General features: G+C 47.8%; 2 protein-coding genes and 1 long non-coding RNA gene across 5 annotated transcripts in view; 1 reads left to right on the forward strand and 2 right to left on the reverse strand.

Moving 5' to 3' along the window:
• Positions 1–15618, reverse strand: LDLRAP1 (low density lipoprotein receptor adaptor protein 1). 3 transcript variants are annotated; one of them, XM_085208696.1, is made up of 9 exons: positions 15458–15618; positions 14593–14735; positions 12913–13025; positions 10136–10250; positions 7177–7249; positions 6697–6780; positions 5260–5390; positions 3342–3376; positions 1–2014 (listed from the first exon to the last, which is right to left on the reverse strand). In XM_085208696.1, the coding sequence occupies exons 1-9, from the start codon at positions 15540–15542 to the stop codon at positions 1870–1872; spliced, it is 924 nt and encodes a 307-aa protein (XP_085064822.1). In that variant the 5' UTR covers positions 15543–15618; the 3' UTR covers positions 1–1869. The 3 variants fall into 3 exon arrangements, with proteins under 3 accessions (XP_085064822.1, XP_010721714.2, XP_010721715.1); XM_010723412.4 differs by lacking the exon at positions 15458–15618 and adding an exon at positions 14836–15403; XM_010723413.4 differs by lacking the exon at positions 15458–15618 and adding an exon at positions 14861–15216.
• LOC146542800 (uncharacterized) lies at positions 15613–17898 on the forward strand. Its single transcript, XR_014879605.1, has 2 exons — positions 15613–15934; positions 16030–17898. It is a non-coding gene; the product is annotated as an uncharacterized LOC146542800 (long non-coding RNA).
• The window catches only part of MACO1 (macoilin 1), a 16088-nt gene continuing 9329 nt past the window's right edge, over positions 16999–23757 (reverse strand). Inside the window, exons 7-11 of the mRNA XM_085208693.1 lie at positions 21932–22090; positions 21559–21741; positions 20363–20483; positions 19031–19205; positions 16999–18196 (exon numbers count right to left, since the gene is read on the reverse strand). Of these exons, the coding sequence (XP_085064819.1) occupies positions 17994–18196; positions 19031–19205; positions 20363–20483; positions 21559–21741; positions 21932–22090 (841 nt within the window). The 3' untranslated portion in view covers positions 16999–17993. The remainder of the gene's footprint in view (positions 18197–19030; positions 19206–20362; positions 20484–21558; positions 21742–21931; positions 22091–23757) is intronic.

Consider the following 23757-nt stretch of genomic DNA (forward strand, 5'->3'; position numbering starts at 1 on the left):
TCCAAAAAAAAAAAAAAAAAGTAGAACTTTTATTTTTCTCCATACATTCTTTTTTTTTCTTAAAAAATATCTACATACATATATAGCATTGTGTATATCAGTATATGCTCCTCGAATCTCTAGAAAAGAAAAAAATATCATTGTACAGAGAAAGCCTCACAGTCCAATCCTGCAATACAATTTCTTAGAGAGATGAGCACTCCCAGAGCTCAGCACAAGGTGTTTCCTACCACCACTTCTGTTCTTTTAACGCTGCTTCTGCAATGTGTCCACGTCCCCACCTCTGCAAACTTCAATCACAACAGGCTGATGCTCCACATGACATCAAGGCATGGGCACAGTAGTTTGAGGACTGCTCTGAACACAGAACGTGTTCCCTGTTTAGCCTGCAAAATTACTAACAGTTGTGATGAGTTGGCTTCACAAGTCATCAATACCTTATCATGGTAACTGGCAAATAATCAAACCTAAGTTAGTGTCACTTAACTGTTTCCTAAGAAATTCTTATAGCCCACCAAGATTTTTGTTTGTTTGTTTGCAAGCAGTTACAAAGAGCTGTCTGGGGAACGAATTAGTGTTTCAAAACAAAGTTCCGAGTTACAAATCTATAAAACAGCTTAGTGTACTTCACAGAAGGCCACAAACACTGCAAACTGTCAGTACGACTATTTAGGATCATTAAACTTAATCTTTTAATTGGCATAAGCTTTATACTTCCATTACTTTGTTTGAATTCCAGGAGCAGATGAAGACAGCTTCCCAAGCCTCACGGGAGATGCAGCTGTCAGGGGAAAAGGACTGGAGCACCACTGACAGGGACACCTTCTGCTCATTAAACATACAGGTATTGGCCTTGCCTAATCCAATTCCCTTCGAGTCTATTGAGCAGGCAACTGCCAAATGTTCCTGAAACTGTAAAAAGGCATGCACAGCCAAATCCACTTAGCAGAGCTAAGAACACAAATCTATTGTGCTACACAACCTGCAGCTTCCAACGCACTTTAGAAAAATAGATTATTACTGCCTGCTGTTTTTTGCTTTTAAACCAACCATGCAACTGAGCCTTAGTATTTCGAGTCATAACAGAAACAATACGTGTGAGCAATCAGTTTTGAAACAGCTGCAGCACTGTTGGTTTCTTTTTGGGGGGTGGGGAGGTAAAGAGCTTCTGAAGAGAAGTTACAGGCACTGCTTACTTTGCTATTTTGGACCATTACTTTCAGCTCAAGTTTTAAAGTGCAAAACTTACACAGTCTTTGGATAAGAAGTGTCAATTCACTTAAGAAGCTGGTAAAGAAAAAGCCAGAACATGTATGGGTGATTGACAACTGAGAGTATCACATTCATAACAAAAGCAAGATCTCTGCTACCTCTTTCAGCACCGACAGCAGCTGCTGCAACTCTCCTCCCCTCAGCCTAAGCAGGTGTCGTGTTGTTCAAGAATCTGTGCTTTAGTAACAGTTGTGCACTCAACTGCATTTCCATCTGCGGACCTTTGTCTAGAAATGTGTATACACAGGAACTTTGGTGTTGCATAGTATTTATCAGGGAGGAACAGGCACTACTGATGGCATATTGCCACCTGATACTGTAGATGCTCTACACACTTTTCTGTAATATATGTAAACTGTAACAGCTATGAATAAATATCTTCAGGAGCATCTCATGGTTTAGATAAAAGCAAGGTAAAAAAAAAAAAAACAATCCACATTAGATGTCTAAAACTTTGGTCTAAGCTGTGCTGTAACTTCATCTGACTTGGTGAAGACCCCTCGGAAGAATCCCTTGTATACAGCACCTGGAAGAGCACGATTTAGTCCAGAGACTTTTAGTGGTTATTCTATTGTCAGCTGTTAGATGAATTTGACTTCAAAACATGAACAGGTCATCTTTCTCGCCTGTACTTGAATCGATTTTATTCCAATCTACAGACGAGAGCATTTCTGCACTCTGGATGTCTTGAGCTGTCAGTCCTGTGTCGAGAACATAAGGGTTTGTTCTTGACTGAGCCAGTCTAAGAGGGGAGAAAAAGAAAAAGTAAGAATGCAAATGCATGCAGTTCACAGCTCAGATGCTTGATGCAATCGTAATGCCAAAGCCAAACTTCAAAGTCCTCCAAATGAAAGAAGTACTTCAACAAGGGGAGAGATGACAGCATTTGCAGCTCTCTCGGGTTTGTTGCAGCTTTTCTGCTTGTTTATCCTAACATCACCCAAAATCCAGGGAATTTGCAGTCTGGACATCCCATGCATTCACAGTGTGACACAACAGTGCCTTTTTCCTCCTCTGAGCTCTTCCTGGAGGCTGCATCATTAACTGGGATCTTATCTCCGTTGACCAAAGGAGCAGCCTCAGTGACTCAGTTCAAATACTGCCTTACCCAAAGGCCAAGGGTAATGTGACAGCTCCACATCCAGCAATGCAAAACAAAAGACTGCAACCACCACTTTAGTTAAGCAGAGCAAGGAACAGAGCTGAGAAAAACTGATGACATTACATCAACATCAAGCAGTCCCTTTACAGGTCTTGGGACGGGGTTGCCATGGAAATGGAAGTTGTAAATCATTCCCAAAACTTGAACATGACAGAGAGCTCCATTTCCTTAGGGCTAAGCAAGTAGTTTTTTCACTTGGCCATGTGCCTGTCACCCTTACAAGCCTGCTTGCATGAGAGCAGACAGGATAACTCACCTGAAAGAAAACGGATTTGTTTAACATTGCTGGATTGCTCGGCGTACACCTCAAGGGCAGATCTTAATTTGGACTAGAAAGTGAATTAAGCCACATGGCATTATAGCCATAAATTCTGAATGTGCTCAGGTACGTCAATTCAAAACTGCTGCGTTAGAGTTGCCTTGATGTGACCAAGCTGCAATAGGCACCCAGGATTTGTCAGGGAGGGGGCATGTTGCCTACAGCATTTTGCTGTTGGTGTGGGGAAAGATAAGACCAAGGTACCAGGATTTGGCCAAACCTCATAGAGGGAGGAGAGTAAAGATCCCCATACCAGAAGTTGGGACCAGCAATGCCACACCTATCACAAAGGCTTGAAACAAGCTGCTTCAAACATCCCTGAAAAACAAGGGTGGACATGCTGGCTGCTCAGGGAATTAGATTTCCTATCACATACAGCCTCTCTCCATCCTTAAAAGGTTGTCAAAATGTATGGCTTATCAGCCAGCTGCAAAGCCTATCTTTCAATTAAGAGTTGAGGTACTGATGGGGCTGCTGCCTAGGTTAGATCATGACAGCTGATTAGATTAGAAGCATTATTAAAAAAAACAGGCCCCCCTGGGCTAGTCCCCAGTGGTGTGAACTTGTAAAGGGTGTTATTAGAATTACCTTGAAAATGCCTCGTCGAGATCATCATCCATTTCCTTTTTCAAAGAGATAAAAAGAGAGAGAAGTAGTTGCTAAGGGAATGCACAAAAGTGTATTTAGAGATCTGGCTCCAGACTTCAGCACAGCAGACAAAAACGTATATATGGACCTCTGAGCACCCAAAGCAATACTCCTATCAGCAATTTGCCTCCTTAAGCAGGCTTTATCTCACTCTCCACACAAACCATGGCATAAAAGATGCAGTTCTGGGTGGCCCAGGCTTGCTCAGAGCAGGTCTGAGGACTTAGGCTGGGGATGTTGCACTCCCCTTGCAGCTCTGGGACAGAGGAGGGGATTGGCCCTTTCCCACTGTCTCCAGACCAGACTAATTCTACCTCACTGCCTGTACATGCTGGATCTGCCCTGTAAGACGAAATAGATTCCCATCTGGGTCAGCCAGACCCCTCTAAAGAAGCCAATGCCCCCCAGCTCCTTCCTTGGAAACTGCCACCATGCTCCAAGTTAAGAGCTGGTTCCAAAGCATCTGCACGCTGAGCCCTCCACCAACCCCAGCCTGCTCTGCTTTCAATGCAAAGCAGAAGATATTGTTTTGACTGAAAGCATCTGTCTGCTCTTTATGCAGAAAAACATTTTGGGCAAAGCTGATAGGCAGCAACCTAGCACTGAGCAAAGGGAGCCATGGCTCTCAGCTCCTGCCGTGCAACTGGCACACGCTGTATGTTTTTGCCAGGAGGATGAACCTGGACAGAGCTCAGCAAGATGTTCTGGGCACTCCCTAGGGCTTTTAAGGATCAAGAACTTGGAAAGCAACAGTGTACCAGCAAAGGGCTGGACCTGCGTTGTTTGAAAGCAACTCTGTGATCCCTTTTTCTCTGATCTGCTCTTTGAAGGGTTCCCAGGGAAAGCACTTGAATTGATCAGGGGAGAAAGGTTTCCTGTGCAGGAAGACAGCCCTTTAGAGGGCTTTGCTATGGACAGACTTGACTATGACCAAAATTGTATGAGGCATTGGCAGATGATGTAATAGGTAAAATATGAGAACTCTACAAGAAGGGAGGATCAGAGACTGCTGATAAGCCTGCAGGCTTTGGAACTGATCTTCAGGTTTAACCTGAAAAGCCTCAGGCTCAGACCAGGCAGACTCAAAAAACAGGCGCCATGCAAAGGCCATCATCATTCAACTCTCCCAAATATTAACAGTGTGTTTCCAGAGAGAAAACATGGATGGGCCCAGGCCACAGATTGGAACCCCCACCATCCCCAAGATCAGCTCCCTGCCCTGTTGGTGATGTAGCATTTTGGTGTGCAAGAGACTCTCCCATGGATGCACACCCAGATACATCACCTAGATTGTTACTTTTCTCTTACTGGTCCATGAAGCAGCTGGGCCAGATGGCTCTGGACATTTTAGAGAAGCCATCCATGTTCACAAGGCAAGACAGAGTTACAAACAAGAAGAAGGGAAAACTAAGAGTAATAACAAACATTAACACAATCAGGTTTTCGTGAACAGTAAACAAAAGCCATCAACATAGTGGATTTTTCCCCTGGATAGGATAGTTAGGCAGTCTCTCATTTAAGTGACAAACCATTGAGAAGCACTATGCAAGAGTAAGTAATATTCAATTATCTGACAGAAGCATTTTTTCACAGTGGCTTTCAATTGCTCTAATTTATTTACCGACCCTAAAGAGGGCTGTAAGTACTCACACACTAAGCAATCATTTCTAGTAGGACGCCAAAACCCAGCTCGCTTGGGCAAGTCTGAGATCCTTAATAAACAGCTCAGCTGCCCAAGAGCTCCCAGAGGGTCTTGTCCAAGAGACAGTACCAAAAGAGGACTTGGAGCACGCAAGGATTGAGGTAGCATCACTCCCTGCCAGCTCAGCAGATTCAGTGGTGCCCTGGGCAAACTTACCCACATCACGTTGTTATTTACAGAGGAGCTGGGCCCAAACATGCTGTTATCTAAATGTGTGGGGTTTTCGCTGCTGGTAAGGAGCAATTTGGCAGGATCTTCTAAATCCAGCAAGTTCCCTGTGGCTGCAGCTGTGAACAGAGAAGAGAGGGAATGAGGCAGGGGAGGAAAAAAGTAATACAAAACCAAGCCTTTTTTGCAGCAATTGCTTTCCCTTGAGGGGAGAAGTCAGGGGGAGGCAGTGAATTCCTTTCAGCACAGCCCTGAATTTTAGCGAGGAGGAGCTGCATTCATACTGGTTAAGCCTGTGGTTTCCACCCACATAATTCAAGATGCTCCTATCAGGCACCCAAGACCCCTGAACAGTGATGCAGAGGAGTCAGCCAGCTTGTCCCTCCATCAGCCATCAGGGAAGACTCCTGGGTATGTGCTTACACTCAAAATGGGTAAGGATCAGACTCTGCAAAGCTGAGACATCCCACCCCAAAGCTTCATAGCCCAGGGCTGGGCTGGGAACAGCAGCCACAGGGTGGGAACCTGGGCGACATCCTCAGCTCAGCCCATAGCTTCAATTCAGCATCCTGCAAAGAGGCATCTGTATTCCACAGGAGAAGGGGAAATCCTGCACTGGGTGAAGAGCAGTTCATAGCCTGATGGATGCTGGTATACCATAGGCTGTGTTCTTTCAGGGAAGCTTTCGATCATCCCACATAACCTGGTGATATGGGCAGATGCAGAAGTGCCCCAGTTGCAAAGCATCAGCATGTGGCCAGGCAGACAAGAGAGCCCATTTCTATACCACTTGCAGCCTTGGACCTCATTTGTTCTGATCTGCCACTATTTGTGACAGATTCCTCCAGTCCTGGGCCTTCATATGAAAGAATGAGATGCGCCAGTCTGGGATTAAGCCCAGTTTAATGCTATTTTCCTCTGTGTCAAATCCTCTTATCTCCACAGCCAGCACAGAAGGGAGATTAGCCTTTTGTCCCATTTCTCCCTGGCTATGCATCTAGCATTTCAGAGGACCCATGGCCAGACACTGAACTATGAGAGCTTTTGCCATTTATTTTATTTTCATGCAGCCAACAGAACAGCAAGTCCTTCAGGTCCAACACAAAACCCAAATTAAACTTAGGATGCGAGGATCCATGCAAAGTTTGCAAAGACATTACAGCCAATTTGCCTCAGGCAGAAGTAAACAGATTTGGGGTGACAACAGCTGTGTGTAAAGGGATGTAAGAGATATTTAAAGGGAAGATACAAAGATCTGACAGGCAGACACTGAGTCCAGGGCAACAGCTCTGCTACAACCAAAGTGTTTGCTTCTTACTGATTAAAGTCCTCTTAGGAAAATGCCCATGCAGGGAAAAGCCCCACAGACATTAGGCTGTTTCCCATCCCCAAGGCTGAAGAAAACCTTTGCTGTTGGTGACTTACATGCATCAGGGCAAGCAGGGGCAGCTGAGTTTGGGCTGCTCACCCCTTCTCCTTCCAAGATGGACCTTTCTCGTTTCTCCTTCTCTGCAAAAGAAGGAGACCCCATCACTGCCCGCAGAGCACCATCCCACATGCCTTTTGCAAGGAGAGCTATGACAGGCCACCAGGTCTCCTCTGCCCAGAGCAGCCCAGGTCTGAGTGTTTTATAACCTGCTGAAGGTAAAAGCAAAAATATCGACAGCGGTAGGGCTATGAGGTACCACAGAGAAGCACTCAGCTCTCCAAACCCCACTTGCAAGAAAGGAGCACAGCCAAAATTCAGCCTGATTTACAAGGCTGTCTACAGAAACCTGGATGATGTCTTAAATCATTTCAGAGATTGGACCAACCTTAACAGCAGCCTGGAAATTTGGAGCTGGAAAAACTCAAAGTCATTCCTTGAATTTTCATGTGAAGAGTTGGAGAAGGAATAAAACTCACCTTCCTTGGAGGCTTGCCAGAACTCGAATGCTATTTTGAATGCCTGAGCTACAGTGAGGGTGACTGCCTGGGCCTGAAATGAGAGTGGTTAAGCAGCACGTTAGTAGATGGGGTTTTGCTTTGCAGATTGACATGAACGTGGATCCAACCAGTCCTCTGCTCCGTGCACTTTCCCACTGCCTGGCTGTGGAGGGGTGACAAAATATTGATGGGAACAGCGACTTGCTCTATGTAGGACATGGAGCCCATCGTAGACACGTCTTTAGCTGTAACAGGAAGATGGAGGAGGCAGGGAGATGGCTGTCAGAGGCATCGAGCTGACAAGCAGGAAGAGAAGAGCCCCTCCCAACCATAGGGCACAGAGCTCTTCATGCATCCCACACCTAAACACAATTTCAACAAACACAACTGCTGCACGGCTGCAGGCTTGTGCTCGTGGCTACAGGGGCCAGGCTGTGCAACACCCACTGCAGAGCATCACCCACCAGAGCAACCAACTCTGCCAAGGGACTCAGCACCCAAACAGCCCGGACCACACTGCTGTCAGTAGAACATGCCAGAGCCAAGGAAGGATGTCCACCCATCCCACCTCAGCACTGTGCAGGACCACATGCATGAGAGCAGCAGGCAAAAGGCAAAATGCTGCTGGACAGGAGCAATCTGGGAAGCAGGAGACCTGTGAGGTCTTTCCCTTCCCCCAAGCTAAACTGGGGCCATACAGGCTTAAAGCAATAATTCAGGTTTGCTTTGGAACAGCCTTGAGCTGGACACACACACAGCCAGGGCTGCAGCAGGATACCTTCACCTTCAGTCCCTTCATTCCTCCCCCAGCTGGGAACTTGAGCAGCATTAAGAAAAAAAAAACAGCAACCAAGCATACCTTAAATAACCCAAGTTGCTTGAGATATATAAATAGTGACATAATTGCCAGTTTCATTAGGAGAAGGCAGATCTCACTGGCAGCTTAAAGTGCAAGGAGATAGCAAGGCTGGAATGCTGTATGAGCCTTGAGGCATAAGTTTATGAAGTTACAACCTAAACAAACCCAGATCCTGGAGTGTAACCCACAGCCCCCTGTGGTTTGGGGGGAGCACTGAAGAAGAAATTCCTCCCAAAAGCCATATCCTCCAGCATGGGAGAAAGAGAGGAGTCACAGCAAACCTATCTGTGCCACTTAAGCCTCGCAAGACAGGAGAGCTCATTTGAATGTCAGAGCTATTTACATCTTTCATCAAAGTGCAAATGTTTTATGGTAAAAACGTAAATATGGTAATTAAGTATGAAACTCCTCACAGCTGTTTACAATTTAAGCTGTCACATCTGAATCCAGTTTAATAGACCCAGCTACTGTTGAGAATTACTCATGAACTAAAAATACAGACTAATTATATGCTGTTGACTGCTAGTAATGCATATGTTCAGGGACCCTGCCCTGGGGAAGGGACAGTCCTGGTCTAGGAGCAGGACAGCACCTTACCAGCATGACATTCATGCATTTTATAGACAAAGAAGAAAAGTATTTCTAGTTTTTGCCTGAAAAGATCTTGGAGAAATTCATTTTGGAAGGAGATGTACTCAGCTGATGTATCACCAAGGTAATTCCTTTACAAGTGGAGAGAGTTAAATTTCAATTTGCAGAGCAAGGTTTATCTTCACCACACAAGGACAGGAGCACATGCCACAGATGGGAGATACAACTTGTAGCTTCCATTATTGCCTCCTTAGAGAAGGAACGAACTGGGCACGAGTGGCGTCCTTGGCTTGCCAGAGACAGATGCTCACAAGGTCCCAGGGATTGCTACTCAGGATTGCACCAAGAGGAACAGCTCATGCAGCCTCTTGGGATGTTGCCTCCCTGCTAGGAAGGAAGCAGATCTAAGCTCTTTGCTCAGGCCCAACAGGTCCCTCCAGAGGAAGGATTGCTGGGGTCAAAGGGTCCGACCTATCCCTCTTCTGCCATTTATTGCCAGACCCAGATCTTGCTCTACTTGAGATCCCTGAGGGCTTTCCCCTTGTCACTATGTGGGGACTGTGCCCAGTGACCCACTTCTCTCCCCTGCTAGCTTGCAGAATGCTGGATCACTGCCCAACTGAGAGCCTTCCCTCCTCAAGATGCACTGAATCAGCAGGAAAAAATCCCAGAAGCGGGTTCAAAGCAAGAACCAGAAACTGGTATCTCCTTCAAACCCTCATTTCCTGGGCAACCTGATCTGGTGCTTCATCTAGCAGTTGGCACTGCAGGGAGATAGGAACTAGACGATCCTTGAGGTCTCATCCAACCCAACCATTCTATGATTACTGGCATGCAGTGCACTGCATATTCTAATGCATTCTTACAGGGAGGACACAACTGACTGCAGAGATGTTACTAGGAAATGGATGGGGAGTTTTGATAAACAGTGAGGAAAACAAACGAACAAAGAAAAAAAACACCAAAGAAAACAGCATGGTAAGCTTAGTGCCACTGGCTAAATGCCTCCCATCACCAAGACAGCCCCAGGCTACCAGCCTTCCTGGAGACTTCCTCACCTGCCTCTCCACAGCACAGCCAGACTCCAGCAGCTTTGGGAAGTAGCTGCTAAGCAGGGAAAAGAATCCCAGAACCTGGGACTGCAGCAAGGCAGGAGGATTTCAGGTCAATTGCTCTCACCCCAGATCCTGGGGGCAGAAGGGCTTTTCCTTTCTGTGTGAGACTAGCTGAATCCAGCCTTGAATTCTGCCTCCCTCCTCCCTGCATCTGCCCCATGGCAGTGCTGGGTCCCTCTGGAGACCAATTGCTTGTCCCTGGGCAGCCGTTAACTGCCTGCAAACAGGTGGTAGCACTGCATCAGGGCATGGCAGCACCTGGACGGGTGCCCTGCCATGGTCTTCACTACAACTATGCACAAAGCTGTTATTGAGGCAGCCCCTCTGCTTCTTCCTCCTAAAGCCACATCCCCATTTCTTCCTCTGAACTGACCATTTTCCGTTTGGTACAAAGGAAGGCATGGCACTCCAGGTTCTCATTGAGCTGGTTCTGGGCAATGTAGGCAAACACTTTATCGTGGATCTTGTCTGCAGTGCAGTAGGATATCCTGAAAGACAGAACGAAACGTCTTGTCTGGGGCACAGATCAACCAACCCCTCCACAAACCTGCTCCTGCACCAGGTCTTCAAGCAGCACGGCCAAGCAGGGAAGGCAGAGGGAGCACAGGAGCATTCCTCAGCTTTGAGGCATCAGAGGAGTTAATGCCACTGGTTTAACTGCAAGAGATGCTCAGTGCAACTGCTGGCCACTCTGCAGCCAGCCACAGCACAGCACAAACTGTGCATGTTGCAGAGAGGTAGGAGAGAACAGAAAACATTTCACCTTGCCAGAAAAGGATAGGTTCAAGAAGGCAAGTAAAGACTCTGCGGTGTAGCAGTCTGGGACTGCCCCTAACAAATGCTCTGCCTTCAGAGACTCCGCAATTTTTTCCTTGGAGAACAAGCTTACAAAGAGAGAAAAGGACTTGTTCTTGAAGTTCCCATATGCTTTCTTGAATCAGGGGAGGAAACTTGAAGCGGGAGCTGTCAGAAAGGCTGAAATTCAGGCTCTGAGACCTATAGCAGCAGATGCGTGGGATGCTCCAAGAGCCCTGACTGCAGATGAGCCCTGAGCAAAGGAGGCTCAGCATCCCTTGTGGGAACATCCCTGGGACAGCTGCATCCCTCCCAGTCCCCCAGCAGGGCTTATTCCAGAACACTCAACAAGGCTCTGAAAGAGCAACAGGCTGAGCAGTTCAGGGAGATCTTGTGACCAAGAGCTCAGCTCCCTTCTGCAGGGCAGCATGTCCCTTGTCACCAGCCACTGCCATCTCCCATAGACCTTCTGGACCAGGTGCTGTGGGACCAAGCACTTTGTCTGAAGGCAGTAAGCACTGGCTGGAGCAGCCCTGGACATTTAGAGCAAGGAGGCAGGTGCTAGCAACAAGCAAAGCCTCTTCCCTGGGCATGCAGCAGATCTAACAGGTAATATTGGAGAGAGAAAACTCAACAGATAAATAGAACACTTCCACCAAGGTTCTCCTATTGCCCAGCGTTGCCTTTTCAGCTCATGTTTTCACTGCTCCAAAGACATTGCAGGGAAGGGACTGGAACATTCAAGTTCCCAGCAGATTCTGAGACTTAAAAAGGCACATTCTGTATTTCTTTACACTGCATTAGTTTCTCACTATACATGGGGACATCTCTGCTCAACAACCTGTGTTGTGAGCAGAGCTGAGCTGGATTAGAGAGGCACTTGGAACTTTACTCCTTTCTCCCACTTGTCCCCGAAGAAACATCTCCACTCTTTTAATAATGGTGACACAAGCTGTGAAAGGTCACCTGCACAAACAGGTGGCTATTTTCCTGCAAACCTCAGTGTTCAGCTCTTTATATGACAGAGATTAATCTTCAGGGAAAAAAGAACTCACACTCATTTCTGGAGTGAGCCAGTTATAACCACGAGGCCTTTTGCAGCAGCACACCCAGTGACAGATGGCTGCTGCCACCTTGTCCTGCTGCCTGCCCAAGCACCCAATCTGGGGTGCTCAGACCCAGCATCTCCCTGGTAGGTAAAACTGCCAAACAGAAGACAGTGGAGGTATTATAGAGGATCTCCCTGGAAAGGGTACTAGGGGAGAGTGAGGGAATGGCTCCCACGTACACAGATCCCAGCTTTCACTCCTTCCTGCCAGCAGCTCTGGGGAGCAGCATCAGTCCCCACACCAACTTCAGCCAACTGAATCAAAGGGATGCTCATTTACAAGCACTGATGGGGAGGAACAGCTTTATTGCTGGCTGTGAAAGTGTCTGAGCAGAATTTAAGGCAGCTTCTGAACATTTGAGGCCCACAGTTCTGCTCACATGAGGTTTTACACCACGCAGCAATTCTGATTTTGGTGTGATCACGCTCAGGGCTGCTTCACTCAGCTCCACTCTTTAGCAGCAGTTTTATCTCTGAGGGAGGTAACTGCAGTTGATGCTTAGTAAGCAAGTAGGTTAATAGTCCTGCTAGAGAGTGCCCCAGCCTAGAGTTCCCCATGTCACATTTAGCAAAGTGGCAAAGCACGTGAAGGACAGAAAGTGGAGTGTGTGAAGAGTGAAAGGAGAATGGATAGAGGTGATGGAAATGGACAGATCTGAACTTAGCTCTGCTCCTCCAAGCCTGCATCTGACTCCAACCACGTACTCTTTGAAAATATACTTACAAAATCCAGGATTGAATATGGGATAATCCAGTCTCACCCTCCCCTCCCACACTGGTATTAGGTCTCAGCAGCTGCCTAAGCCCTGCTCTTTGTCAGAGTGATGTAAACACATTAGAGGCAAAAAGCAGGGCACGCAGCAGCCAGCCCCAGAGCTTGCATCCTCATCTGTTTAGCAATGCTCTGACCATCCTCATATCCACCTCCTGCCCTTACCTGCTTCAGCATTTCTTCAGCAATGCCACACGTGGCCACGGGGTGCTTGGCTACACATCAGCAGCATGCCCACTCAAAACATTTGGGATCATCACATCTTTCCTTACCCCACTGCTGGACACACTTAACACAGGAGACATCTATTTCTCTTAAATTTAGCAACCACGTTGCTTTGCTTTAGGATGTGATGGCCAGAGAGATGTCAGCTCAGGCCTGATGGAGGTCAGAGCTCAGATGCCAGCACGGACTGGCTCCTCACTCTGGGCACAAGCAGAGAGGAGGGCTCAGGGCAGGGTGTCCCATAACACACCTGTATATGGAGACGTTCTCAATCAGCTCATTAGTTCCACTGTCATTTAGCACGATCCCTCTGGGTGAGACTTTCAGAGTAACTTTCTGCAGTTTCTTTCCACTTGCTTTTGCCTTTGGAAGGAAAAGAGGGAGGGGAAAATTACAGGCTTTAAGCAGAGACATCCAAAGCTATACCAGCACAATCGATCTGTAACTCTAAATAGACAAGAGATACTACTAGCAGCCATTAGTACTGCAGCCTGGGTTTACTACCAGGTATGATAAGGCACTTGTTAAAATGTTTCCTTCCCTTCTGCTTAGCGAGAGAAGGATGTTTACTCCACACTGTGGGGAGGAACCAGTCCAGCCCCTCCACCACAAGGACATCACTAGCACAAAACCACAGCTGCTCTGGCCAAGCTATGCAAAGCTGCGAGTGCTTGGTGGAACCTCTGGGAGTTTTCCCTTTAGGGACAACTCCAGAGCTGTGGGGGCAACAGTGCAAACTCAGGGAATCAGGAGGGTACCAGCCCACATGGGAGCTGTGCTGAAGCAGGGCAGCCTTGCAGGATGTGAGATTGCAGACAGCCAGCTCCGAGATGCACTACCACATCCTGTTCAAGCAGCAAGGTATCCTCTGTACCAAGGACAGGATGCTAGCTTAAAAAGTAATGACTCAAGTGCCACTTTCTTTTATTTACTACTCTTCTGCTTTCAGGAGTTAGGCTATACATAACTTATTGCTGATTCTCTCCAAAAAAATAGCCAACTCGTGGCAGCCCAAAGACCTGAACCAATGGGAGGGTCACCAGAGCTGTGCCAGATCAGCTGATGGTGAGTCCTGCCTCCAGGGGTGGGCTCAGCCCCGGGGTATTTATTTAAAGGCTCCATTCTCACTCTCAGAGCAAATGTGAAGGGCTCTGCCAGCATCTCCCATTTCATGTGAGCATTCCCCTCCCTTACAGCTCAGCATAAATCAGAAAGGATCCGTCATTACCCAGCACAGTTCACCACTCTATTGTGTCTTATGGCAGTTAGCAGCACAATTGTGTCTCTGACTCATTCAGTTTTATGATGGATTAAAGAAGCATTATTTTTACTTGGACAGCCCAGTGAGCAGGGGCACTGGGGAGGCTCTAACACAGGACAGCTGCAAATCGGTCCCTCTTGCACCAGAGATTAAAGCAGGATGGATGGCTGCACTGTCCGCAAATTGGAGCAAACTGTGCTGCTCTCTTCTCCCTCTGAGTTCTCCAAATCCTAGGGAAGAAAACTCAAAAATGCATACCAGGCACAGGCCCAGAGCTTGGTCACGTGCTGGCAGCACTCAACACTGCCTCTGTCTTCCATGAAGAGAGCCTGATGTTCCCAGGTCACAGCTTTCTTCCACATCCAGGGTCAGCCAAGCTTATCAAGCAGCACCAGAACCCAGACACACGAGCAGCTTTCTGCAGCACAACCCCCCACAGACCAGAGCTGGCCTGAAAGGCTTCCCAGTGCTGCCCTGCATTTCCACCTGCAGTGCCAAATGCTGCAGAGAGGCCCTGCTCACCTCAACAGGTGGAATTTGCAGCCCTGATGCTCCCAAGTCTGCAGACAGAGCACTTTGCCTCCAGATTTGCAGCTTTTAAAATCATCCCCAAGTGACAGAAGGTGACGCGGGGCTATTCTGCCAAGTTTTGCATCTGCAGATACTCACAGTGGCAACAATCCTTTTGACAGCAGCTGCTGAGAGCTCCTCACCCTTCGGCTGCTCCACCAACGTCATGCCCAGGTACTTGAGGCTGAACAGCACCCCTTCCAGCAGCGTCTCTCGGGTGTCCGTCCAGTTCTCTGGGAGCTCTAATGAGGCAAGAAAGAGGAGCTCAGGGTCCCAAACACACAAGAAAAGCTTACTGGGTGGGCGCTGCATTTTGCTGGCCGGCTGCAGCTTGGATCTCACCAGGTGCTGGTGGAGTGCGACAGACCTGTCCTGGCACCGCCTGCAGCGAGAGGTAACTCAGGCAGGGGAGGAACCAAGGAGAGCAGCGTGGGAACCACAGGGCTGCAGACAGGAGCCACCGGGCTGGATGCACAGCAACAGGCTGCAGCGCGGGCAGCGTGCGGCGTCGGACAGGTGCCGCTCCGCAGACGACGCACACGTGAGCTGTGATGCAGCTCCCCGCGGCCGGTGGGCAGCAGCGGTGGGCGAATCCACATCCCTGCAGCTCAGCTGCTCTGCAGCCCGACCCCGCGGGCGGCCGCACGGCACAGCTCGGGGGGGCGATCCGCCTCACCTCGCGCAGCCGCCGGCCCCGAATCCTTACGAATAGGAGCAGGGATGAGAAGAACCAGGAAGTTCGCCTTCCCATAGGGCGCTCCGTACAGCGCCGATCCCCGCAGCCCGCAGAACAGCCCGAGCCGGGCGGCGCCTCGGACCCAAAGCGCCGATCCACCCCACCCCCCCAGGGGGCCGGGAGCAGAACCGGGCCCGAACCCCGCGGGCTACGGTGCGGGAGCGAAGGTGGGGAAGGGAAGGGAAGGAAAGGAAAGGAAGGCGAAGGGAGGCGCGGGGCGGCTCTCACTCTGGTGGCGGCCGCCGGCCCAGGGCGGTTTGGTGACGCTGGGGCTGCGCAGCAAAGCGCGTCCCGCCGAGCGCAGCGCGTCCATCCCGCCGCGCCACTTCGGCAACTTTCGCTGCGCTCCGCGCGTCCGGGGGCGGGGCTTGAGAGGGGGGTAGGGGGGGCAGCACAGAGCGACGGCGTGACGTTACGTTACGCAGAGTGACGCAATGCGACGTGGCGTAATGACGCAAAACGACGTGACGTGACGTAATGACGCAAGGCGACGTGAGGCCCTTAGAGGCCGCAGTCACTCCGGTCGTTCCGTTGGTCGCGGCGCTCAGCCCGTGCCGCTGCGATTCAGTGCAAGTGGATTTTCGCCCTTTTTTTCCCCTTTCCTATAAAGCCCATGCAGACCGGGGTTATTCTTTTACACTAAGCGGTTGCAGATGTGGCTGCGCTCCGATAGCAGCCAGCGCAGGCCCTGAGCTGGGCTCTGAGGTGAGGAGATGGCGGCCTGTCTTTATGCTGTATCCCGCGTTCACGTTGGCTGCAAAAGGTTCTACGCGGATCTGCTAACAGCTGTAACCCCACAGGGAAAAGAACGCAGCCGAGGCCGAATACCGGAACCTCAGCACTTACTGCAAACGGTGCCGAAGGAGGCAGCAAAACGGGAAACCTCAGCACAAAAAAGGTCAGTGATGCCATTTCGTGTTCACAGAATCACAGAATGGCCAGGGTTGGAAGGGACCTCAAGGATCACGAAGCTCCAACCCCCTGCCACGTACAGGGCCACCAACCTCCACATTTCAGAGCAGCCCAGGCTGCCCAGGGCCCCATCCAACCTGGCCTTGAACACCTCCAGGGATGGACGGGGCATCCACAGCCTCTCTGGGCAGCTGTTCCAGCACCTCCCCACTCTCTCTGTAAAGAACTTCCCCCTGACATCCAACCTCAATCTTCCCTCCCTCAACTTCAAATCACTTCCCCTTGTCCTGCTGTTACCAACCCTTTCAAAGAGTTCTGCGCAACGATGGGAAACCTCCATCAGTGGTGAGTGTTGGTGAGAATTACAAAGGATGAACCAAAAATGCAGCTGACAGTGATGTGCACACCTGGCTGAAGCTCCAAGTTTATCCCAGAATAAAATATCTGTGCTGGAAATGATGAAACTTTAATACTTTTACTACTTGTGTGTCCTGCTTTGTTTTTTTTTTTCAAATGAGCTGCACCAATTAGCAGGAAGCCTTAACAAAAAGCCTTTCAGAAGCACTTTGTCTTTCCAGACTCCATGTTTGCAAACCCACAACATTGAGTTTATTCTGCTCCTTCCCAATGCAGTTTTGTTTCCCATCCTTTCAACCACCACCCTCAAAATAATCTGCAGCCCTTTGGATGTCAACAGTGCCAGCGTTTCTTCTACCAACCTACAGCACACATTTTAATTTAAACCTTTCTGCAATTTAAAAAACTCCTTAAAAACCTCCTTGGCACAACGGCTGAAAAAATATTCAGCTCCATTTAAGTTTGCACACATGAGGTGATAGAAAAAAAAGTAATAATAATAAAAAACCAGAACTGCAGCTTTTATTAGCCAGCTTTACAGTCTCTTGTATACAGTACATTGCACAGCTCTGCCTTCACAACGCTTCCTGGGTTAATATTGTGCCTTCTGTGATGCTGTATCATCAAGGCAAGTTACAGAACACTGCTGAGTTTATATCGAAATAAACAGAAGATGTAACCTTGGTTTATGATGAACATCCAAATTACCATGTACAATTTGCAGCAGACTCTGTAATGAGCTTGATATAAAGCTAGATGACAGCGAAGGGGGGAAAAATAGTTTAAACTATCAAGTTTCCTCTTGAAATGTCTTTTCCCAAGGCACTGTGAACAGGACTGTCAGCAGTTCTCAATGACCAGAGACACCAATGGGAGCATAAATATTTCACACAACAACCACGGTCGCATCCTCACCCATTTCCTCCTGCTTTTCCTTAAGCAACACCCCTGAATTTTGTTTGGTCCTTGGACGGGGGAATTAAATTCTCTTCCTCAACACCTTCTATTTGTATTTAACACATCTATCAATCAAAGCTTTGTTGGATTATTTAACCCTTTCACTGTCAAAACAAAAGGTTTTTCCTCACTATTTCTCAGTGAATCTGATTGGCAAATTCAACTCGATTGTTTAAAAATAAAAACAACGGGAGAAGAAAGGGTTCAAAATCAAGCAAAGCCCTGTATTTTCAAGAGGAAACCATGCACAAGTACATAAGAAGGCAAAATTGGCTACTTGAAAACCAAGAATTGTTTTTAATGCATTGGCCAAGGAAAATAAATTGCAAAGTTCTGTGAGGTTTTCTAAAAATTTACAAGAAAAACTGATGGGCAGTTCTAGTCGATCCAGATGTTCTTTTTTTTTTTTTTTTTCTCCTGTTTTTAATGACAACAAATAACAGTCTCACACGATACAATTTCATCTTGGACTGCAAGAGACACTCCTGTGTGAAGCCTTCAGCACGGCGACGTCACCGGGCAAAACCAGAGTTGGCATTCATTTCTTCATGGGCTGATAAACAGAGGCATTGGGATCGAGTCCAGAAGGGCTGGTCTCCACAAATTTGGAAGAGTAATGTGGGGAAACGGGGCTGAGCGTGCTGGTGGCTGCGGTGTAGGTTATGCTGGGCATTACTGCCATCACTTCGGCAATCTTCTGTTTGAGCTCCTTGATTTCCTGATCTTTCTGAATGATTTGCCCTGAAATGGCAAAGAGTCGCTGAGAAACAGCTGCACCTTCTCACCTTCCAGTTCTGTGATGAGCTGCTGAAGCCAAACGCCCAGAAGGGATTTGGCTTTTTGATATCGTAACAGCAAAAGGAGACTCGGCGCAGCTGCCCCTCTGTGTCAATGAGTGATGTTTACAGCACCACATCACACAATCACATCTCCTATTCTGTTTTGCATTGTTTGGATCCACAACTGCGCAGTGCCAAAATGAGATTTTTATTCTGCACTGTCCCATTTGTCACAACCACCCCATGGGGGGGTTATTAAACACGTTATTCCCCTTATTTCCAAAGCTGTCCACACCATTTCTCTACACCCCCCACGTTCTACACCACCCCCACACTCACAAACTCATTACTTTATGTAACCACATAAAGTGCACAGAAAAAAAAAAAAAAAAAAGATTCTCATTCTAAGAAAGCCTTCCTGCAAACGAACTCCTTCGAGGAAATTCGACAGCTACTAAACCAAGAGTTTACTTCTTTTGCTGCAGGGCCTGCCCAGCTAACAGTCAGCCCAGCAGGGTTAAATGCTGGCTCCAAGCTCCCCCTGGTGGCACTCCAACACCCCTCTGCTTACCGACGGGGACTTTGGGGTTTTTCCCCCCACATTTTGGTCTGTTTGCTTCAGGAGGTTGAAGGACAGGGATAACAGACAGCACTGCTATCTTATCTTCTAGCTCTTTCAAAGGAGTTCTCCAGCTTTGAGGAAACCATTTATAAAAATGGAGGAAATCCCAGGACGGCTTGGGCTGGGGGGACCACAAGATTCCCCATCTCCAACCCTCCCACCACTCTGTGTTACCTTGGGCGATCTCAAGCTGCCGTTTCGCATCTCCTAATGCAGAGAAAAGATCCAGCTTGATCCGCGTCTCTGCGCTCAGGCTGTTCTCTAAGTGCTGTGTTTTATCCTGCATGGCTGAAAGTGCTGACATCAACACCTCCGTATCCTTCTCATTTTCCTTGTACTTCCTCAGTTCCTGGAGGAGCAATGAGGACAAATATTATTCCTGTAGGTTTCATGGATGAGCTGGACTGAGAAGTCTTTCCCTTTCTTGCAGCGCACTACTGGGCCTGCTATTAATACAGTCAAATTAAAATGATGGTTAATTGAGGACGCTGTAATATCACCTGCAGTCATTATAAATGACCATCACACAAGTGATTAAAGCCATACTGTACAAAGAGCAGTTGCAGTACAGTGAGCAGGTGCACAGAATGGCCAGGGTTGGAAGGGACCTCAAGGATCACGAAGCTCCAACCCCCTGCCACATGCAGGGCCACCAACCTCACATTTAACACCAGCCCAGGCTGCCCAGGGCCCCATCCAACCTGGCCTTGAACACCTCCAGGGATGGACGGGGCATCCACAGCCTCTCTGGGCAGCTGTTCCAGCACCTCCCCACTTACTCTGTAAAGAACTTAAGGTCCTATTTCCCCTGCTCCTCAGCTCCTTACTGTCTGTACCACTGAGAACTTCCACCCATCCCTCCCAGCTGAGAGCTGCACAAAGAACTAAGCTGTGGAATACGAAAGCAGCTAGAATGGGGACAAATCCCTTACCAGGAAGTTTGAAGCTATACTAAATAAAGACTGACTGCACTGTAAGCTATTTCAGTTGTCTGATGGGAGGGATTTCTTCATCTTCGCATGCTTTTCACGTTTAACCAAACTGATGCAAACCCAGAAATGTAGAAAAGCGAAAAGGAGGGAGCGAGTACTGCATGGAAGTCAGTCACCTTGTGGTTGGGAATGGCTATTTCTAGATGGTTGGGGGCTGTTTTGGTTGTTAAATCCCTTACTTGCCAACATTTAAAACAACACAGACTGGCAACAAGGCTTCACATAGGACATAAGGTGTAGTGGGGGTTATGTTCTCCTCAGTCTATCCTGACCACTGGCTTGGGGAAAAGAAAACCAACCCAAACCATTTAAACATTGGAATGGTGTGGAGCTGAGACCTGTAACTTTTCTTATCCCCATCTTCTCACAAACTCTGATGCAAGACATGCAAGAAGGACATCTGAAGAGACCAATTCTTGACGGTGTTGACTGCCTCTTGTGTAGATCCAGCAGTCTCAAGGGTCTGAGAGCACTCACTGTGATGCTGCTCTAAGCCCTGGCACTTTCTTCTTACCTGAACTTTCATTTCTAGTTCTCGTATCTGATCTTCTTTCAGCTTGATGTCAATGCTCAGCTTCTTGCACTCTGTCTCCAGCTCTCGGATACGATTCCGTAAAGTTTCGGTACATTCTCCTCTGCAGAAAAAGCATTGAGAGAGAAGACACTGAATAAAAGCAGGAGGCTGTCAGCCCGGGATTGCTTATTACATGAAAAGCACTATCAGTATTGATGGATAAGAAAGGAAAGGTAACTTTTTTCTTTTCAGTAGGAGCTTTTCCCTATGGCAACAATGAAGAACTCCACAGTTACCCAATTTTACATCTTGAGGATTGGGAAGTTGCCTGGGACGTTTATGAATGATGGAGAACAGAAAAGCCGAAATAATGCTTTTCAGACACTTGCATCACTGCAATCATTGTCACCTGCATCACATTTTCATGTTCAAAACCATTCCATCTTACACCTGCTGAAATATCACTGTGCTGAGCACTGGCAGTCAGTGGCTACAGCAGAATATTTCTGAGGAGCAACATAAAGGCCATTTTGGCCAAGGTCACTGCATGAAACCTTGATTCACAGCCCCCATGTGAAAGAGGAGATTCTGTTTTGAGAGGACTGACCCACACAGGGCACAACAGCTCTCTGCCAGCACAGCCACTGTACAGCTGATAACTCACAGAATCTCAGAATGAACCACAGAATGGCCAGGGTTGGAAGGAACCTCAGGGATCATGAATCTCCAACCCCCTGCCACTCGCAGGGCCACCAACCTCCACATTTCAGAGCAGCCCAGGCTGCCCAGGGCCCCATCCAACCTGGCCTTGAACACCTCCAGGGATGGACGGGGCATCCACAGCCTCTCTGGGCAGCTGTTCCAGCACCTCACCACTCTCTCTGTAAAGAACTTCCCCCTGACATCCAACCTCAATCTCCCCTCCCTCCACTCCAAACCATTTCCCCTTGTCCTGCTATTATCTCCCCTTTCCAAGAGCTGACTCCCTCCTGTCTGTAGGCTCCCTTTAGGTACTGAAGGCTGCACTGAGGTCACCCCGCAGCTTCTTTTCTCCATGCTGAACAAGCCCAGCTCCTTCAGCCTGTCTTCATAGAGGAGGTGCTCCAGCCCCCTGATCATCTTTATAAACTCAGAGTGCATTCATCATCTGAGACACTTTCTGGACCTGATATTCCTTCTGGGGCAGAACCACATACCTTGTAGCAGCAGCAAATGCAACAGCACGTGCAGCAGTAGCTTCTTCCAACTTCTTTCTCTTTTTTTCTTCCATTAATTGTTTTTCTACAAAGGCTCTTGCCTCTTGCTCTGCCTTTAGTTTCTTCTCCAGCTGGCTGATCATTTGCTTGTCTTTTTGTTTCATTTGTACAGTATTGTGCAATCTGGAAGACAACAGGTATGGGGTTTAGCACAGGTTTTCACTTACTACAAATAAATTGCTGTCACAAGTCCCAAGCGAGTCTTGCTTTCTTGCAAGCACCTTCTACTTTGTCAAGTCTTAACACAGTATTTCCCCCTCCAGCAAACTCCAGCCATCAGCAATCATCTCACACAGCTTTACAGAGCACCTACTTGTTCTGGAGCAGTTCGTTTTCCTGCCGGAGCTGCCCGATCTCAGACCGAATTCCCCGTTCTGTGTTGGTCAAAGAACTGATCTGGCTACGCAGCTCCTGCTCGATCTGCCTGCTTGCTTGCAGGTCAGCCTTTAACTTTTTAATGTCTTGTTCCAACCTAAGACAGACAATTTTAAAAGACAGTGCTCAGTTTCAAAGACTGCACTTCCCCGTTACCCAAAGGTTCCAGTGCATCAGATGCTCAGTTCAGAAATGATGCCCCTTTTTTAGGTAACTCTACACGTACAGCTCTACGTACAGCTGTGCAAACTTTTCATAACACCCCCAGGAATTCTGTTCCCCTCCACGCACTGCAGCATTGCGGAACACCTGATGGAATCACCTCCTTCCCTCCAAGCAGAAATGAAACTGATAAGGCTGAGAAACCCCCCCAGAAACCCCCAGGGCTCACAGGTGACCACAAGAGCACATTTTTGCTTTTCTCACCTAATTAAGGCGGTGTTAGTGATGCTCTGCTCTCCTGAATTCTCACTAAGCATGGTTCCTCCAAGTACAAAATGTACATGTGTTATGTTATCCACAGTTCAGGACTCGGTGAATTTAGTTTCAATTTCTCCTGAACTGAGAGAATCTGCTATACACTTAATTGCAGCCTTAGCAAGTCATGGAAGCTTATTTATTAATATATTTTCATCTCAAATGGGTTAAACAGAGACACCAGTTTGTAATGAGAGGCCCCCTGCTCAGCTTTGTGTTCCACACATGTTTGAAATAAATCTCTTAAAGTAAAAGAATGAATAAAAAATACATCGTGTATGTACGCATAGGTAGAAGAAAAATCACAGTCAGCAAACAGTCATGGCACAAAGCAAATGAATGCTTCATGCTGAGGACAACAAGTTATTTCAACACCTTGAGCTCCATCGTGACAATCAGACAGCAGCAAAGTGTCCTCCCTATACGAGTTAGGAAGCCAGTAATCCATCACAGTGTAAGGACCAAATGTTTCCTGCCTGGTTTCTCTCATTAAGACATCAGATCTGCCAAAATTAGTGGTAATTCATTAAAAAAAAGTTCATTTCCCATTAAAAAAAAAAATAAAGAAGTGCACTTCTTGCATTCTCTGGTGTGAGCCACGTGCTCATCTTCAGCCCCCAAATGTTCTGCTGTAAAAAAGCAAGTCCAAGCTCTTCTGTGCATACAGAGCCAGTGCCAATTTCTTTCAGTTTCTCATTACTAGAAACACAGATATGCTTCTTTTTTTTCTTAAGCACTGCTGCATATCATTACTGATCTCAGTAACAAAGTAGATGACTGAGCAGTCCCCTCCAAGATGGACCATTTCCCTTATTGCCTTGGGAAGGCAAAGCCAGCTCAGGCTGCTGCTTCCAGCCATCCATAACCCACTGATGAATGGTGTGTCCCTTTGTTTACACTGCTCCATCACCACCTGGCTACAAAAACTGAAGTTCTACATGACCCAGAGTGCTTTGCTAAGAGAGCTGTTCTTTCTTTTGCTCTCTCGTTGCCCCTGCTGCCAGTGTGAGCATGCAGCACTGCAGTTCTGCTGTGGGTGCTGTGCCATTGCTAGCAGCTCCTCAGGGCAAACTTCAGGCGAGTGGACATCAAGATGTGACCTCTCCCATCTCTGCAGTTCTGTTAAAGTGCTGTGGCCTGCATTTAAACTGGTTTGTTAGCAGTAATGCACACAGCAAGTTCGGGTTATCGCTTCAAGGAGTCGTAGGGCAGCTGATGATTGCATCTGTATTTGTGAATTGAAAGCAAAAGCCAAACATTTCAGGGGGAAAAAAGAGACCCCACCAC

Source organism: Meleagris gallopavo, chromosome 25, assembly GCF_905368555.1.
Source record: "Meleagris gallopavo chromosome 25, MGAL_WU_HG_1.1, whole genome shotgun sequence".
NCBI lineage: Eukaryota > Metazoa > Chordata > Aves > Galliformes > Phasianidae > Meleagris > Meleagris gallopavo.

Bases quoted from the DNA above. Each gene is read 5' to 3' on its own strand.
- LDLRAP1 (XM_010723412.4), bottom strand. From the start codon at position 15,244: ATGGGAAGGCGAACTTCCTGGTTCTTCTCATCCCTGCTCCTATTCGTA. The intron at 13,026-14,592 runs GTGAGTATCTGC...TTCCTTCCAAAG, and splicing joins TCAAAAGGATTGTTGCCACT to GCAAAAGCAAGTGGAAAGAA. The intron at 7,250-10,135 runs GTCAGTTCAGAG...CTCTCATTTCAG, and splicing joins TTTGTACCAAACGGAAAATG to GCCCAGGCAGTCACCCTCAC.